We start from the raw sequence: 19,433 nt of genomic DNA, 5'->3' as shown, positions 1-19,433 counted from the left end.
ACGGTTGATATTTTCCTGCCATTCTCTTGTTATCCTTCTGATTTTGACTTATCATCCATCTCCTAACGAAATTAAATCCCTTGAGTCAGTTCTGAATAAGTTTGCTTTTTAAAGTTTTTTTTTCACATAAGTCCTTGTGAAATGGGATTTAAATTAATTTTCTGATATCTTACGGATTATTTGGCTTACTTTGAAATTGGAAACAGAAGCCTCATTTGTTCTTTCCTTCATTTAACAAATAGTTATGGAGCATCAATTAAGTGGCATGCACTGTTCTCAGCTTCCAGGACAGAAGTGAACAAAACGTAGAAAGCCAATGCCCTGCAGGAATTTGCCAGTAATAGATGATGTCACAGGGATGACAAGTGCTATGGAGAGAAACTAGCAGGATAAAGGGAACAGAGTGATGGGCAGGGGTGCTCTCTCTACCCAAGGTGAGTTAGGCAGAGACTGAGGAGGGGAAGGGGAGAGTATTCCAGGCAGAGGAAGGCGCAAGTTCAAGTGTCAGGAAGTAAGAGGCAGGGGAGCCACAGCAAGCAGGGAGGGAGGGGAGGTGATACGCTCAGCAAGGAGGCCAGGGCAGGGCAGGTAGGGACAGCGGAGGACTTCACTGTCCCTCAGCCTCTGAGACGCTTCTGGATTTTGTTTTCAAATTCTCTGCTTCTCCCTGATCACTGGAAGCTTGACCAGGTAATATCTTTCTTGCAGGTCTGAGGACTCTCTGTGTTGCCTACATAGATTTAACTGAGGCAGAGTATCAGCAGTGGTTGGTGAAGTATAAGGAAGCCAGTACAGTTGTACAAGACAGAACTCAAAGTCTGGAAGACTGCTATGATACTATTGAAAGGGTAACGTACCCCATACACATTCCTTGTGCTAAGATACATACGTGAAGAAAATGCATTTATCAATGTATTCACATCTTGATGTAATTTTTTGATGTAATTTTAAAAGCACAGGTAAATTTTTTTCAGAAGTATACATCTCTTATCATCCTGAAAATCCGCATCTTTTAGAATATTTCTCTTTTGAATCATATCCTAGTCACTTCAGTCTCATTATCCTTTTTATAACTTTGCCCATTTCAAAAGAGATACATGTTTATTACAGAAAAAAAGCTAGAATCATAAATAATAATCCTCTGCAATGTCAGGCTAATAACTGAGTTCCAGTCTCTTCTCTCCTCTTTGTACATGTGTATTCTATGTTTGGAATTCCACTGTATATGTTTAACACACACAGAGAAGTGTTTCCTGTAAAAATTAAAAGAAAGCTCCCCCCAGAATTTTTCCCGTGAAAGTCCTGCTTTAATGATGAGCCCTTCACTTTCCGGTGAATGGGGAACATCTCCCCCGACCCCTGGGTGCTCTTGTGTGTCTCCGTCCTTGGTTACTCCGTGGTACCCACTGTGTATATGGGGACTCTTATTACCTCTGTTTCTCTGACGGTTGCTTTTCCAGGGGAACCGCGTGACCCTGGGCTGTCGAGTGTCACACATGTGTCTCTAGGAATTTCATCTGAGGCTTCAGGGATGTCATGTGTCCTGGACCAACTTTTATCTTAATATCTTGGCTTGGTTTCTCTTGCCATTTGGTCCCATGAACTCTGCGTTTCATTCCTGCAGGATCTTGGCCAGAACAGATTTAAGTGGAGGGGTTTTCTTGACATCATTGTGTCCATCTTCTTTTCAAAGTCGAGCATTGAAAGATTAGGAACCTCCCCTAGCTTCACACCAAGCGCGTGGCCCGGCTGCAGCAGCCCTCGGGGGCGACTCCTCAGCGTCTGCTGACGAAGCACAGGGAAGGGCTGATTGTGTAGCCCGCCTGTTCCTTATGTGGCGCAGGGGGGTCTGTTGCTCCCACACACCGAGAAGCAATCTGGGCAAGTGGGAACTGGCCTCAGGAACTTGAAAGACTGTACAAGTTTTGGTGTGGCAGTTCCTTTCCAATCAAACTGTTCTAATTTGTATTGTAGTTTTCAGTTTGAATCTGGAAGTCATAGGTGGGGAAAGAGTAAGGAAAAGATTAAGTTTCGCAGGGAACGTGAGATGGGTGGCAAGGTCGGGGAGTGATGTGGCCTTAAAATGACCAACTCATCATCAGCTGAATGCGAGGCTCCAGCATGTACCCAGTGCCTGGCGCACAGTGGGTGCTCAGGAAATGTTAAGTGAACAAGAGACGGGAACACTGGGGACTGAAGATTTCAAGCATGCCTGCTCTCCAAGGAAAGCAGTGACTGGTATAGTTGGCAGGGCTGGGTGTTGACTGCTTGTTACCCTTCTCCTTAAACTGCAGAGGGCAGAAGTGAAAGGCAGAAGGGCTCTCCGAGGCCAGCTTTTCCCGTCTGGCCCAGGCTGGTGCCGCACAACAGTCTAAAGGCTACCTGTGTATCTGGGGCCGCGATGAGCAGCCTAACGTGCTTGGAGGGTCAGGTGGAAATCTAATTGGTCTTAGACACTTTGACAAAGCAGAGTCATACTATTTAACAAAACTGTGATTTTTTTTCTCTCTCAATGACTATGAGGCTAAAAAGTGCAGGAGTCAAAAATGCGCAACATCTCTGCCTAGTGTGAACGAGAGGAGGTTTAACTGGCGTCACTGATGCAAACAACCAGGCTCTGTGATGCTAATATCACATTGATAATTGTCAAGTGTGTTCATTCTCTCTTACCACCATCTCTCCCCTTTTCCCCACTGGGTATTTTCCAGTTCACCCGGGAGAGATGAGGTCCTGGGGGTTGAGTCAGGAAGGCCAGACTTCTGGGGGGCTGGAGACTAGCCCTCACTACTCATTATGTCCCCATCAGGGGAAACTTGCTTGGGAACTAGAGCCCCTGGCTCTAGGGTACCTCATAAGAAAGGACACACTGGGGGCAAATGTTAGATGACAGGATGAAGGAATTGGGTTTTCTTAAGAGAGACACCTTTCAAGCTATAGTAGCCAAAATTTTTTATTTCAATCATAGAATCTTTTAAATTTTGTTTTTTTAAGAAATCTGTGTCATCACCTCTAGTTTTCCAGGCTTACAACACCTGTATGCCATCTAGAAACCCTAACAGTCTTGTCTCTCTCTCTTGTCATTTTTCTTATTTTGTAATATCGACTAGACAGTCTGTCTAATCATCTGCCTCATGACGTGTGTTAACATCTGCTAAAACTGCGACAATCATGTTAGCTACAGTTATATGGCTGCTTTCTGCAGACTTTTAGACGGGCGTTGGAGTCCGACACCAAAGAGCGTAGATCAACCAGCTCTGTGAAGTTGGCTCTTGGAAATTCCATGCGCATTGTTCTGGTCCTGTTTTCAGTTAGGGGGGTTATTTTCTGACCCGCTTTCTAGCTCTTGAGGCCAGTAGCACTTCTTTGCTCCTCAAGCATTTTCCTTTGGGGATTAATAAGATTTTAACTTTTTTTCTTGTTGAGTAATGTTAAGACGATGTGTGCACTTGAATCAGCAGTCAAGTACAGCATAACTTAGGGTGTAATTGCTAAAGTGATTAACTGTTGTGGTACCAGGATTGCTCTCTTGGTAAAATACGAATTGATTGATTGATTGATTGATTTAGACTTGATTCTGAGGCTCTCTGGCTTTACAATTCCTTTGAAGCATTCCTTCCTTAAAAAAAAAACAGCTTTATTGAGATATAATTCACATAACATACAGTTCACCCATTTGAATTAAACAATTGTGTTTTTTAGTATACTCACAGAGTTTTACAACCATCACGATAATGAACATAGAATATTTTCAACATCCTCTCCTCCAAACCCACATCCATTAGTGTTCACTGTCTGTTATCCCCACCCACACCCATCCCCCCTCCATTCTCTAACCCCAGCCCTTTGCAACCACTATGTTACTTTCAGTCTCTCTATATTTTCTTCTTCCGGATGTTTCATATAAATGGAATCATACACTATGTGGCCTTCAGTGACATGCTTCTTTTTCTTAGCTTACTGTTTTCAGGAGTCATCCATATTGTAGCAGCTTCAGTACTTCATCCCTTTTCAAGGCCAAATAATAATCCACTGTGTGGATGTGCCGTTTGTTTATCCATTCAACCTTGATGGACACTTGGGTTGTTCCACTTGGCTATTATGAATAATGCTGCTGTGGGCATTCATGTGCAAGCTTTCCAATCATTTTTAAAGAGGATTCTTTAGGGTTTTCTGTATACGAGATCATGTCATCTGTGAATAGAGATAGTTTTACCTCTGAGTTTTCATTTTGGATCCCTTCATTTCTTTTCCTTGCCTAGTTGCCCTGGCTAGGCAAGAAAAAGATGTTGAATAGAACTGGTGGACGTCCTTATCTTGTTCCTGATCTTGCTGGAAAGCATCTGGTCCTCTTCCATTCAGTGTGAAGTTAACTGTGGATCCTCACAGGTGTCCCTGTCAGGCTGAGGAAGATCCCTTCTGTTCCTAGTTAGCTGAGTGTTTTCATCATAAAAAGGTTTAAAGCATTCTATTAAAAAAAGCCATTTCATACCTGTTTCATGTTTCATAAATCATTGTTAAAAATGCTTTTTGCTAGTTGTGGGACATCTTACCTTAAAATATAAAGTTTTACTGTAGAAATATCTTGAAAATGTCATAGCACAAATGGCACAAAAACAGAGTAATGGAAATAAGAGAGATGCCTAACAGTATCAATAGAACTTGAATATTTAGCATTTAAAAAATTGAGCTTAGCAAGAAGACTGAAAACCTCATGGCTATTTTAAAGATTTAATTTACAGTTCATATGTGATGGTATTTCAATTAAATTATTTGATTTCTAGTTATCAGCACAGAATCAGCTTGTCTTATATCTTTATTTCACTTTAACTCCTACCAGCAATGTAGAATGCCCTGGAACTGTGGGATTGTGCTGGCTTCTGAGAAACAATATCCCAAATTATCAGAGGTCATCTGGCTTTATACTTTACATAAACCTCTTTATGTACCATCAAGCCTCTGTTTGAATCTCTCCAGTGGTAGGGAGATATTTCACAACAGGAACAAAAACTGTGAAATAAACCACCTGGTGGTAAGAAATTTATGGAGAAAATTATGAAATTTTTCTTAAGGACAGAAGTAAGGACCTATGTAAGTGGAAGAGTGTATGTAACATACAGAAAAACCAGTGTAATGAATGTGGCGCTCTCCTCAAAGTAAGCTATAAATTCAGTGCAGTGCAAGAGCACATAAAAGTCCCAGTGGAATTTTCACAGAACTTGACAAGTTTGTTCTAAAACTCATACCCAAAGTAGGAGAGGGCAAAGAATTATCATGATAATTTTTGAAGAAGGATAATAAAGGGGACTTACTGCTCTAGACTTCAAGACTTACCTTAAGGCTATAGTAATTAGAATAACATAATATTTACGGTCCATTTATAATACACTAGGTGTCATTCTAATCACTTTCCAAATGCTAACTCTCAGAGTAATTGTTAGTAATCTTACTTTCCCAGTTCTCCAGTTATAGATGAGGAAACTGAGGAACACAAGTGTAAGTAATCTGCTTATGATCACGTGTCTAGTAACTTGTAGAGCTCGGGGGTTAATCTGAAAGCCTGGCTCTCAGCCATCACGCTGTACTGCCTCATGTTGTAGCGAGACAGGGACAGACAGACCGGTGGAAGAGGCTAGAAAGTGTGCGTGCATGCGTGTGTGTATGTATATGGGGCTTCGCATAATAAATTATTAGATGCATATCTTTGGCCAAAATTTGCTCTATTTATTCCATCTTAAAGTATTTCTTATCTTCAATTGGTAATGAAAATACCTCTCTCAAAAACCATCTAGAAGTTCCTCCTACTTGGAGCCACAGCCATTGAAGATCGCCTTCAAGCACGCGTTCCAGAAACGATAACAAGTTTATTGAAAGCAAACATAAGAATATGGGTCTTGACAGGAGATAAACAAGAAACAGCCATTAACATAGGTGAGAGACACAGCGAACGTTCTTTTCCTTGGTTGTGCATGCGTCCCCTCAATGTGTTCTAGGGTCAGGAGTGCACGGCTGAGCTTGCTGCAGGTATTAGTTGTGTTACTTTTTAAAACACTGTGATACAATTGATTTACAATGCTGTGTTACTTTGTGGTGTACAGTATAGTGCTTCATTTATACATATATATATATATTTCTTTTCATATTTTTTTCATTATAGGCCATTATAAGATGTTGACTATAGTTCCCTGTGCTGAACAGTAGGACCTTTTTTAAAAATCTGTTTTATAAGTAATTGTTTTATGTGTCTCTGGAAAAATGTAGTGCAATGTAATCTTGCCATCAGATGGCAGAGAATTTGAACAAACTAAGCAAAGCAAAAACTTTTTTCTCTTCTTCACATTTTTTAAATGGAAATATAGTCAGTTTACAGTGTTGTGTCAGTTTCTGGTGCACAGCATCATGTTTCAGTCCTACATGTACATACATACATATCTTCCTTTTCATATACTTTTTCATTATAGGTTATTACAAGATGTTGAATATAGTTCTCTGTGCTCTACAGTATGAACTTGCTGTGTATGTTTTATATGTGGTAGTTAGTATCTGCAAATCTTGAAACATGGAATGTAGAATGCCCCGCTGAGTAATACGTTATCTCTTGTTCCTCTTTTGACACTTGATGTTATCTTAGCACTTCCCCCCAATGATTTATATATCTATATTTGAATTATATATTCTTATTCATGAACATTCTGATTATTAGTGAGAATATTCAGCCAGTGTTTTTTCCCAAGCTCCGAAGTCACTTCTTTGCCTTCATGGTTTTTTAAAAAATTTCACTGTTTGATTGTATGTTAGGGGAAAGGAGTTGAAAAATCAGCTCCTAGCTGTGAATATGTAAATTTTGACGGTAAGAAGGAATTGAAATTACTATTTTTTGATGATCATCATGGCAGCCAGCTCTGATTAGATTAACACATATGATAAAATGATTCTACAAGCACCAGATACCCTTTAAATGATGTCGCTGCTAATTTACTTACTCTACATTCATTCGTTTAATGAATATTGAACACTCGCTATGTGCTGGGAAATTCTAGGATCTTGGAATGAAAAATTGAGTAATAAAGTCCTTTTCCTCATGAAACTTACATCCAAGTAGACAAGACAGAAAATTAGCAAGCAAATCACTGTCTGTTGTAATATTATTGCAGTAAGTGCTAAGAATGAAAACAAAGCAAGGCATAGCCACAGGTACAGGGGTAATTGGACAGAAACTTGTTAAGGAGGTGACATTTGAGTCAGAGACCCAAATGGAAAGAGGGAGCAAGCATTGGGAAGGTTCTGGACAAAGAGAATGGTGAGCACAATGGTCCTGGTGTGGGAATGTGCGTGTCATGTTTGAGGATGATAGAAAGGCCAGTGTGGTTGGAGTACAGGGGGCAGAGCAGAGAAAAGAGGAGATGAGAGCTTGTTAGGCCACAGTAAGAAATGTGTAGGGTTTTGAGCAGGAGAGTAATATGTAATTTATGTTGCAAAAATATCCACTGGCTATTGTGTGAAACCAGACTACATGGAAGCCAGGTGATCACTCAGGAAGCCTTTGTGGGAGTCTAGACAAGATGATGGTGACCTGTACCAGAATGTGATGGGGAACTGGGGGAGGGACTCTGGCTGACCCTTGAACAGCACAATTCGAACTGCGTGGGTCCATTTATATTTGGATATTTTTTCGATAGTAAATACCACAGGATGACATGAGCTGGGGTGAGTTATATCTGCAGATGCAGAACCGCAGAGTTTTCTGATCATATGATTTAACACTTATCTGCCGCCTCTTGACCTCAGGAGCATGCGTACTGTTACCTTTGGCTTCCCAGTGAATATGTATGTGGTTTGCTCTCTTCTGAGTTAGCTTTATTTCCTTAGGTTTTAAGAGGTTTATCACATATTTCTTGTAAATATTCCTTTGCGCCCAGTATAATGCTGGATGCGAGTAAGCACTCAGAACTTGCACACTGATTCGATTTGCATTTTCTTGGTCATACATGGAGACTTTTTGCGCTTTGTTCAGGTGCAGCCAGCAGAAGCAGCGGTGGCTCAGGGAGAGAGGAAGGCCCCTCACAGGGCAGCACCAGGACCCGCGGGGGAGGCTGGCTGCCCGTCGGTGTCTGGTTTCTGTCCCTGAGCACTACACAGATACTCACTCTCCACCCTGATCTCTGGGACAGGAGCTGCCGGCATTCAGGCAGTTAACTTTGTCCGTAACCTATTACAAAATATAAGTGGACACATGGACATTACAATAAAACATGTCAAGAAGTCATTAGAATTCTTTGAAAAGTTTAGAATCTCTGGTTTTGAAAAATCAGTGCAACAATGCAAAGCAGATACCTACAGGCTTTGAACTAGAAATTTAATTTAAAGATCATCGTATTCTGTGGAGTTCATAAGAAGCATTAGATAAACCAATAATTAATGAAAACCATTTAAAAATTATTTTCTCCTTGTAATTGAACAGATTACAATAGAATACATACATAAATAGGCATTTTGAATTATATGCAAATCATGAAGCTACTTCTGTTAGTTTGTATGACAGCTGTAAGTTTTAGGAAATTTCAGAGGGAACATTAAAATGATATTGCATAAATTTATATTTAAATTCCAACTTACATGAAATTGATTTGTATGAAGAGTTAAAGCGTTTTAGAAAATTTGTTCCATAGGAAACATCAGTTATAAATGTATAAAAATTCAATTTTCAAAATAATTTATCAGAAATTTATCAGAGTTCTTATAGCCCATAAAACACTCTTAATAGCTCTGGTAGTAGTTTTATCAGCAGAAAGATCCTGTTCCAAAATAAAAAATGACTCACAATCTTTCATTTGTCAAGAGCCACTAACACTGTGGCAGTTATACTGTTCGAAAATAAAGTTGTTAAAAGTAAATTTTGATGATTTAATAAGTGAATTTACAGAAAATTTAGGCAGAAAAATCATGATCAATCAATATTTCACATTAGTGAAATATTATTTTTTTGTTTTATATAAAATTATGGCACCAAAAATATAATGTTTTGCAATTTATAAATTTATGTTGTTTTTCACCATTACACCTGTTATGTTTTATAAGTATAAAATATTTTTTAAAAAAACCTTCATATTTTAGTATCTATGATGACATTCCCTCCTGCATTTTTTTGAACAAGGGGCCCACACTTTCATTTTGCTGAGAGGGAGGCTGGGGAGGCTCTGTTGAAGATTTGCTGGGACAGGAGAGAGCATGAGGTCGTTGTCTGGACAGGGGGAGGGTGCACGGACAGCTGCAGAGCCGAGCGCACACACGTGCATCCTCAGGGTGACCGTTAGTCCTCAGAGACAAACCTGAACCTGAGGTGGGAGAGAAGCTCTGTCCTGACTCCCTCCACGGGCAGAGCCGCCCATTGTTTCCCGCAGCTGGGCTGGTTTCCTTCACTTACCGAATAGCTTTCAAATGAGGCCCCTTGGTCCTCTGGGAGGAAAAGAAAGTGACCAGTTATTGAAATGTCTGTCTGGATGTTTCCTCAGCGTCACAAAGCTTTAAAATGTCTGTTCTTATAAAGACTCAAGCCTTGAGGTAAAGGTTCATCTGTCTTAGAGACAGTTTCATTTTTCTAGGTGCAGGTTGTATTTGGGCCCACTTAAGTTAATCCTGTATATATATTCTTATTTCTCAGTCTAATTTCAAGAGTGATACGACTTAAAATTTTCAAATTGGAAAATGCTTCCTGAGATGTACAAGAACTGCATATGTATATTTATTTTAGTTGCACCTTGGATGATGTTAGTATAGTAGGTATAATACTGTTGATACAGTGATTTGATGCACCAGAACTTGGCTTCCTCAAGGACTTGGAATTATTATAAAGCGTGAACTGGAGCTCATGTCATAAAAAGATACAAATAAAAGTCCACCAACATTTAAAAGTACAGATGTAGCCATTAGTTATACGTACCTTCCCGACCATTTCTATTTAAGTTGCCTATTAAGACTTAGATGAACTAACTTTTTGACTCCTTTTCTCTCTTCAACCTCTTGCTTTTGTGACGAGCTACTAGGCTCTGAAATAGTTGCGAGGCAGAGTATGACAAAGGAAGAATATAAATAGATTTTTAAAAAAATGAGCTCACGGAAGGCATTGAGTCTTCAAATATGTGACATCTTTATTTCTCTCTTCGTAGCATATTCCTGTAAACTGTTATCAGGTCAAATGCCTCGTATTCAATTGAATACAGATTCATTAGAGGTAAGTGATGTTTTTAAATTACATTTAATTTGAATGTAACCGACTTGTTACTTGAGGGTTACCCACCTCCTTAAAATCTACATAAGATTGCCTTTAACTCCCACGCAAGTCCTTTGGAAAGTCTAGGTTTTCCCCAAGGTTCTTTCCCAAGAATCTGAAAATTCAATTGGTTTTCAGTTCTGTTGTCACCTCTGGTTCCCTCTTACTCCCCACTCTGAGGCTGGTCCTTTATAACCCTGCTGGTGTCATACCGAATTCGGGACTAGATCCTTGATTGGAAAAATGGAAAAAAAGGAGAAAAAAAAATCTGTCTATATAGCCATCTCTATCAGAAGTTTGAGAAGACAGATGACATTCACATTGCAAAAATGAAAGGGAATTTGAAATCCCATATTGAATATCCTTGCCCTTAAAAGTTAAATGGTAGTATTTATTTTCTGTTAAATATTTTTTTACTATGTAATTTTCTTAGACTCCTTTTAAAAGAATTTTAGATTTTACTTATTCCTTTTCTGACACTCTTCCTTTTCTTTAAATCTAGATCTGAGTTTCTGACATACATCATTATTCTTAAAAACTTAAAAAATATTTCTTATAGAGCAAGTCTGCAGGTGGTGAATTTCCTCAGTTTTTACTTGTCTGAGAAAGCCTTTATTTCTCTTTCACATCTGAAGGATGATTTCACTGGATATAGAATTCTAGGTTGGCATTTCTTGTTCTTTCAGTACTGTAATTACTTCACTCTCTTCTTGGCTGGAAGGGTTCTGACTAGAAGTCTGCTGTTCCTTATCTTTCTCCCTCTGCAGATAAGGTGTTTCCCCCAGCCCTCTGGATCCTTGCAAGATTTTCTCTTTGTTTTCGGTTTTATACAGTTTGAATATGATATGCCTAGGTGTCGATTTTTGGCATTTATCCTACTTGGTGTTTTCTGGGCTTCCTAGGTCTGTGCTTTTGTGTCTGCCATTAATTTTGGAAGATTCTCAGTCATTAGACTTTTCCTTCTGTTCTGTTCTCTATTCCTTCTCCTAGTATTCTGATTACTTGTATGTTAGACCTTTTAAACTGCCCCAGAGTTCTTGAATGTTCTGTTCTGGGTTTTTTCTTTTTTTTTCCTTTTTCTCTTTGTATTTCAGTTTGGGAAGTTTCTGTTGGTATATCTCCAAGCTCATTAATTCTTTCCTCAGCTGTGTCCAGTCTCCTACTGAACCCACAAAAGGCATTCTTCAATTCTGCTACAGTGTTTTTTACTTTTAGCATTTTCTTCTTATCCTTTCTTAAGTATCTCCATCAGTCTGCATATATTGCTCATCAGGTCTTTTATGTGTCTAATTTTTCCATTAAAATCTTTAAAATGTTTTAAATTCACTGATACTTCCAAAATCTGTGACATCTTTGAGTCTGATGTGATGCTTGCTTTGGCTCTTCAGAGGTACTTTTTCTTGTCTTTTAGCTTGTCTTGTAAATTTTTGTTGGAAGCTGGACACAGTGTATCTGGTAAAAAGAACTGAGGTAAAAGGCCGTTAATGTGAAATTTTATGCTAATACAACTAAAGGAGGTGAATTGTATTTAATTTTTGCTGTAGCTGTAGGCATCAGAGGTTCCAAATTCTTGCAGTGACCTTGTCTTTTCCTCTGTCGTGGTCTTTGGGCTTCCCTGAGAGCTCTCCCTTAAACAGAGCACACGCCTTGCGGTTCTTTCATCTGCAACGCACAGATTGTCCTGGAGCTCTGGGCGTGGTGGCGAGGTATGTGGGAGGGGAAGTGTTTCATAGTCTTATGATAAACCTCAGTCTTAAAGTGAACCTGTGCCCTTGTGTCTTCATAAGTGTTTCTTAGAACTTTCTCTCCCCCCTTAGGTGACACAGGGAGCTGGAGGAAGCTGGAGTTGAGTGAGCGCCCTTCCTTCTAGGTGGGACAAGGCTCTGATAAAGGCTCTAACCTCGGAAACTAGGCTTTTGTGATACAGATGCTCTGGACATAGTTCAGAAGGGTTACTTTTCCTCTCCTCCTGCTGAGCCATGAGGGGAATTTTTTTTTTTTTTTGGCTTTTCACTCTGAGAACCTGGTGAGGTTCCTAGAGGTAAATCCACAAAAATGAGAGGGCCACCCCCAAGATTGCAACCTAGGGAATTTCTCACTTTTGTGCTAGTCCACACTCAGCCTTCAACAATTCCTCAAAATTACCATTTAAGTGTTCCTCCTAGTTTATGGCTCCAGCTTCTGCTCCTCAGTTCCTTGATGGGTCCAAGAAGAGTTGATTTTCAGTGTGCTCAGATTTTTTTTCTATGAGAATGGTAGTGGCAAATCCAAGTTCTTCACATATCATTGCTGAAATCCAAGTGCCATAGGCTAACTTTTCACCTTCATCTTATAATTTCAGTTTGTACTATGGACAGTATTCAAGTTTTTGAGCAGAATGAACAGTACTGAAAGTGTTATTGCAGTTCCTAGTGTAGAGGTCGAGCATATATATATAATATATATATATGCATATATAATCTTAAATTTAGTAAATTTTTACAAAAAACTGCACATATTTAATGTGTGCAACTTGATGGGCTTGAACATATGTACACACACAAGAAACCATCATCACAATCAAGGTACTAAACATATCCAAAAGTTTCCTCGTGCCTCCCCCCCCTTAATAGTAAGAACACTTAACTTGTGATTTACCCTCTTAACAAATCTTTCTGCGTACAATACAGTGCTGTTAAGTATAGTCACTGTTTTGTACTCAGAGCTCTAGAACTTGCTTATCTTGTGTAACTGAAACTTTATACCTGTTCAGCAGCTCCTCAGGTTCCTCTCCCCCCAAGACTGTGTAACTGTCATTTCTCTCCCTGCTTCTATGAGCTTGACTATTCTTGACTTCTAGACACTTTATACAGATTGGGTCGTGCACTACTTGCCATTCTGTGACTGGCTTATTTTGCTTAGCACAGCGGCCTCTGGGTTCATTCGTGTTGCAGCATGTCACAGGGTCATTTCCTTCTTTTTTAAGGGTGAGTAGCAGTCTATCGTGTGTGTGTGTGTGTGTGTGTGTGTGTGTCTATATGTCTATATCTGTATAACTATATATATATATATATAATATATCACATTTTCTTTATTCATCCATCAAATAACATTTAGGATTTAGGTTGTTTCTGTTATCTTGGCTACAGTGTCGCTATGGATGTTGGAGTGCAGATACCTCTTCAGGATCCGGACTTTAATTCTTTTGGATATATACCTAGAAGTTGAATTGCTGGATCAGATGGTCCTTTCAATGTTGAATTCGGCTTGCTAATATTTTGTTGAGGGTTTTTGCACCTATGTTCATCAGTGATGTTGGCCTGTAATTTTTTTCTTGTCTGCTCTGTTTTTGTTACTCTTTTCTTCCCTCTCTACCCCACCTTTTTTTAGAGGAGGAAAGGGTTATTTGAATATTTTTTAGAATTCCATTTGAATCCATTTAGCCAAATGCTTTACATTATTCTAGTGGCTGCTTAGGAATTACAATATAATTGGGTAAGGATCCACTCGTACTTTCTGAGACTTTTCCAAAAACAGCTTCATTGGAATATAATTTACGCAGCATAAAATTCATCTGTTTAAAGTATGTCATTCAATTGATTTTAATATATTTACAGACACACGCAGCCATCACTGGAATCAGTTTCAGAACATTTTCATCATCTCTGAAAGAAACTTTGTACCCCTTAGCTGTCATCTCCCTCACCCTCCTTCCCCCCACCCTAAACAGCGCTAATGTACTTTCTGTTTCCATGGACTTGCCCATTGTGGACTTTCAGGCTAATCAAATTGTATAACATGCAGTCTTCAGTGATTGGCTTCTTTTATTTAGCATAATGTTTTCAAGGTTCACCCATGTTGTACCCTGCGTTCGTACTTCATAGCTTTTTTAATAGCTAAAGAGTGTTTCATTGTATAGATTTACTGTGTTTTATTTATCCACTCATCAGCTTGTGTCCACCTTGAGCAATTATGAATAACACTGCTGTAAACAGGTACAAGGTTTTGTGTAGACGTATGTTTTCGTGTCTCTGGAGTGTACGTACGGTAGTGCGTGGAACTGCCGGGTCATCCAAAAACTCTGTGTTTAATTGAGGAGCTGCCAGGCTGTCCTCCAAAGTGGCTGCACCGTTTCTCATTCTCGCCAGCAGTGTGTGAGTTCTGATTCCTGCAGAAGCTCGTCCACACTTGTTATTATCTGCCTTCTTAATCGAGTCGCGCTTGTGGATGCGAAGTGGTGTCTCCTTGTGGTTTTTATTTGATCCCTCATGACTGATGATGCCAAGCATCTTTTCATGTTATTTATGTACTTTCAAATTTCATCTCAGTGAGATTTTCAAAGGGGAGGAGGTAAATGTATGCCTCAGTCTACCGCCTTGACTCAAAAGTCTTTCCCTTTCTATTTAAAATGATAAAAATAAAGTGATTCCCTACCCTCACCCCTTTGTTGCCCTTTTAGGCAACACAAGAAGTGATTAACCAGAGCTGCCAGGATCTTGGAACCTTGTTAGGTAAAGAAAATGACCTGGCCCTAATCATCGACGGTAAAACATTGAAGCACGCCCTCCACTCAGAAGTCAAGAAGAACTTCCTCAGCCTGGCGCTCTCGTGCAGGGCAGTGCTATGTTGTCGGTAAGAGTGTATTCACTGTTATGTTTTCTCCTGCCGTATTCGATCCTGTTTATGTAAAGAAAATATAGGTATAAACATATAAGTTTTGCAGAGACAAAGTTCCTTACTGGGAAAATACATGCTCAAACCGAAATGAAAGGTCTGAATTTAATTCTAACTGTCAGGTTTATGATTCACTCAAAAGCAGTTTATAATTTTTCAGTGGTACATCGTATATCGATGTATTGGCCAAATGAAAGAAGTCCTTCGGTTTAGAACAAAGGCCCTCAGTTTATTTACAGTGAGGGGCAAATTTCAAAAACTTCACTGACACCTGGAGGAAAATGAAGTTCTGAGTAAGTAGTGCAAGTAAAAACGTTTTATTTTTTAAAAAAAGCACTTCATCTACAACAAAGACGGCTGGAGCTGAGAAAATAATAAGACTATACAGTTGTTCCTTGTTCCTCAATAAAATATTAAATGGGCCAGTTATTAAAGCATATTAGTCATAATTATGATGGACATGCTCCCTCAATCAAAGAGGGCCACTCTGCTTCACACGTCTCACCACTGGAATGTAGACTTCATGAGGGCAGGAATGTTCGTGTGTTTTATTTTCTGCTCTATCACCAGCATCAAGAATTACACCTAGTTCTTGGTAAGTACACAAATATTTGTTGAATGAATGGTAAGTAATGAATATGAAGTTACCTTTAAGTAGCTTACTCAGCAAATTCTAAGGATAAACATAACAAGAAAACTTTTTTATGTATTCAAGAAAACTTCTGTGCCGTAAAATGTATTTTACAAATTTCAGACAGAAAACACTTTCTTATTCCTAGCTCCGATTATTGATAAGGAAGTGAATAGTTTGTGCCCATGGAAAAACCGTAAAATTATTCCAATCAGTCAAAGGCTTACTTATCTCTATATATTCTTAGTCCATGATAACAGGTGGCCACAGTACCACAAATACTTCTATCAGTTCAAAGGTGTCTCAAGCACTTGTTTCATAGGTTGGATCTATTATACACTCTTGCTAAATCATTGTTCACTTGGGCATTTGGTTTCATGTCATAGATTAAAAACCACAGTGAGAATTGGCTTCTGGTTGTCACTGACATATGAAATCCTATTTTTTTTTGGAAAATAATAACGTCTATTCAGTTGAAAAGAGTAGAAATTAGCTATTTGATGTCTGTTTTGAATTCCTACTGTGCTTTAGGATTATGTTTTCTTATTACATACATGCTTTTAAAAACATAGCATAGTGACTTTTTTTTTCTATCCCAAGTAGACTTCTCCCCTTACTTCAGATTTTGTGGAACTTCTATGTTGTTTCAGCCAATAGAATGACAAGATGAACTTTGCCAGACTTGAATGTGAAGACTGTCAATTGGGTATAATCATACAACTCCAGGATTAGGGACGCTTGGCTTAATGCTCACACGTGCAAACATGACTTAAAATGTTTGATTGATTGAAGCTCAGCTAACAGTTGTTAAAAGAATAATACTATTTTAGGCTTTCTTTTCATATATGGGTGGGCATCCAGAATCAGAATAGTGATCATTCAGTGCTGGTCGAAAACTGACTGGGAACTTTGTAAAGGGCGCAGAACCACATGGATCAGTGACTGGAGACTTGAGGGTGTGTAGCCAGGGGCAGGGGAGGCTTATTGGGTTGGTCCCTGATATCTGGAGAACTTGGCTGCCACAAGGATGGATTAAGATTTGAAAGTATGAAGAATCAGACTTGAGATTAATTACGTTGAGTTAGTTTTTTCCCCTCTGCATTTATGAGTCTAAATATGAAAGTAATCATCACACTAAATGGTGAAGTTACTGACGTTGCAGGTATTCCAGTAAAAGGACCAGTATCTCTTGATGGAACTAGACTTACAAATGGTTCCTAATATCTTCTACTTCGAAGCTTTTCACATTCTATCTACAACTCATTATATTTTATTCATTCTGAAGCAAAAGTTCTTTCCAACTATGCTTCAGGCTTAAAATTTAGAGCATGTTCTAATCAAAGAAACCTCTATCTCCTCAATTTTTAATAATCTCACCTGAAGTTTGAAAAGGTTAAGTTTAAATTAGTTTTTTAGGAGCTGTTTTGTTGGAGGAGATTGATAAGTGAAGAAAATAAAATCTTTGTGTGCCCTTTTCATTTTTGATAGAAGTGTGTGTCTGACGTACTGAGTGAAGAATAAATGAGTGATGCATAAGAGAGGAAGTTTTGCTTCTCTTCCTTTGGTATATTTGTAAATATTTTCTGGGTAGACAGGGTCTGCTATCCTGAAATTTTTTAGGCATATTAAATTTGCTTTTGTAGCTTGTCTCAGGGGAAAAAAAGTATCAATGATGTATCCTAGTCTGCATTGGACACATAACATGAGAAAGAACCAACCTTTGTTTAAGTCACGTAGCTTTGGTTTGTTGTTACCACAGCATAACCTCAACTCTCCTGACTGATACCTTCTTGTTTTTCTATCTCCTTGTATTTTCAAGCTTACTTGAGGGTGGTTTGATTTTCAAAGGCTCCTCTACATTCCTCTCTTTGGGTAAATGCCTTCATGCAGTCTCAGAAATGGTAGCCCTTCACTTCTTCCTCTCGTGTATGTAGATGTAAGTTAACACAGCCCCCCAGGGTGAGGCAGCAGGTGCTGGAGGGGAGAGTGGAAAACAGAACTGTGCATCTCCGTGCAAACTGGGCAGCCAGGAGTGTGTATTTCTTTGGGGATGTTAAAGCAGCTACTCTGTGGTTTTGTGTTTTTTGATTATTTGGGGATTTGTGTGTGTGTGTGTGTGTGCGTGCTTTTCTTTTTGTTTTTGGTGGGGGTAGGTGGGAACTTTCATATACTTGTAAAAAGCTGAATTAATGAATTGGGAAGTTTACCAGGAACGGTCACTTACATGTGGCTGTATGTAGATTACTGTGGACTCCTACGTAAAGCCTCCTAGAACAGGGCAAAGTAACATGAACCCAAACAAAACGCTTAAAAGTGGTTGTTTCTGTCCTTTTTTCAGATTATCTCCCCTCCAGAAGGCTGAAATAGTGGACTTGGTTAAGAAGCATGTAAAGGCCATCACCCTGGCCATCGGGGACGGGGCCAATGACGTCGGGATGATCCAGACAGCCCACGTTGGGGTGGGGATCAGCGGGAACGAGGGCATGCTGGCCACCAACAACTCGGACTACACCATCGCACAGGTCCGCGGCCGGGGTGGCCAGGGTGGCCGGCTGGCGTGGAGTGTTGAAGACCTTGCGTCCACCCCTGAGGCCTACCCTACTCTCCAAGCTGCTTTCTGTTAGAAGCCACCAGCACGTGTGGGCTTCTCTTTAATTGTGTCGCTAGGCATCTGCAGCAGTGGAGGCTTCCCCCCGCCAGCTGTGGAGCTGGCAAAGCTGCCGCCGCTCAGAATCGGTAGCTCTGCTAATTCAGCCTCCAAACCCCAGTCTCCGCAGTCTGCAGTTCGCACTATGCACTTTGCTTTCTCGTGTCTCCAGGAGAAGACTTAAAATCTTCCTGTGCCCCCCCCCTTTTTAAAGGAGGCACTGGCTCTTGGCAGGCATTTTAAGAAAATAGAAGTTGTTTTTTAGAGCAGTTTTAGCTTCACAGCAGTTTTAGCTTCACATACAGATATGTCCTGGGTACCCCCGTCCGGCACACACGCTCAGCCTGCCCTGTTGTCAGCGTCCTCCCCAGAGCAGTGCACCCGTGGTAATGGGCGGACCTGCACTGACACAGCGGCGTCATAGTTTACAGTAGGACTGACTCTTGGTGGGTCTGGACGAGGATGCGGTGACATGTGTCCACCACTGCAGTGCCACGCAGAGCAGCTTCACAGCCCTCAGATTCCTCTGTGCCCCTCTGCTCATCCCTCCCTTCGCCCCAACCCTTGGAAACCACTGATCTCTTCCATTTCCATCGTTTTTGCCTTTCCCATCATGTCGTATTGTTGGAATCATGCAGTACATTGTCGCCTTTCTGAACTGGCTTCTTTCACTTGGTAATAGGCATTTAAAATCCCTCCATGTCTTTTAAGCCTTGTGCCGTTGATTCATGCTTTGGCCCCTGTGAAAACGCTATTTCAGGTTAATGATAACACTTCGAGCACCATCAGTTTTCTTCCTATTGTGCTTTTACCTGAGAGCAGCTCTGACTGGAGCTAGGGAGAGGGTATTCCGCCAGAGCATGGGCCGTTTTAGCCTCTCCCAGAGTGAGGCTTGACCCCAGGGCCGTAGTGGACAGCCCCCCATTTCCGCCCGACCTGCCCCCGCCCTCTCATGGGCTACAGCCCAGGGTCCACCCTTGGTTTATGCGTCATTCTGCTCACAGCCTGGATCCTTTTATTCTCTGAAAAGAGTGACTTCTTTGCTTTCCCCTCCCCAAACGTCTTAATATTTTTAAGCCATCCCAAGAAATACAGCTTTCACTTAGAATTTCTTTTTTTTTCTCCCTGCAAATAAATCATCACAAAGCGAAAATTTGAGGCACTAGGAATGTTGTCTGTAATGACTCGTGTAATATCAAGTTCTCGGTGAAAGCAAAACCCCATCCTTCTTGAAT

The 19,433-nt window shown here is 40.1% G+C and overlaps 1 protein-coding gene across 3 annotated transcripts in view; it reads left to right on the top strand.

The window, feature by feature from the left end:
* LOC102532863 (phospholipid-transporting ATPase IB-like) overlaps window positions 1-19,433 on the top strand; it is a 103,293-nt gene that overhangs the window by 41,395 nt on the left and 42,465 nt on the right. For all 3 annotated transcript variants that reach the window (XM_072976028.1, XM_072976029.1, XM_072976027.1), the window contains 5 exons: window positions 709-848; window positions 5,790-5,928; window positions 10,164-10,228; window positions 14,706-14,878; window positions 17,890-18,073. In XM_072976028.1, coding sequence (XP_072832129.1) covers window positions 709-848; window positions 5,790-5,928; window positions 10,164-10,228; window positions 14,706-14,878; window positions 17,890-18,073 — 701 coding nt within the window. The remainder of the gene's footprint in view (window positions 1-708; window positions 849-5,789; window positions 5,929-10,163; window positions 10,229-14,705; window positions 14,879-17,889; window positions 18,074-19,433) is intronic.

Source organism: Vicugna pacos, chromosome 14 (assembly GCF_048564905.1).
Source record: "Vicugna pacos chromosome 14, VicPac4, whole genome shotgun sequence".
NCBI classification, from domain to species: domain Eukaryota; kingdom Metazoa; phylum Chordata; class Mammalia; order Artiodactyla; family Camelidae; genus Vicugna; species Vicugna pacos.
The sequence above is the reverse complement of the archived record's forward strand: the minus strand, read 5'-3'. Positions and strand labels throughout refer to the sequence as shown.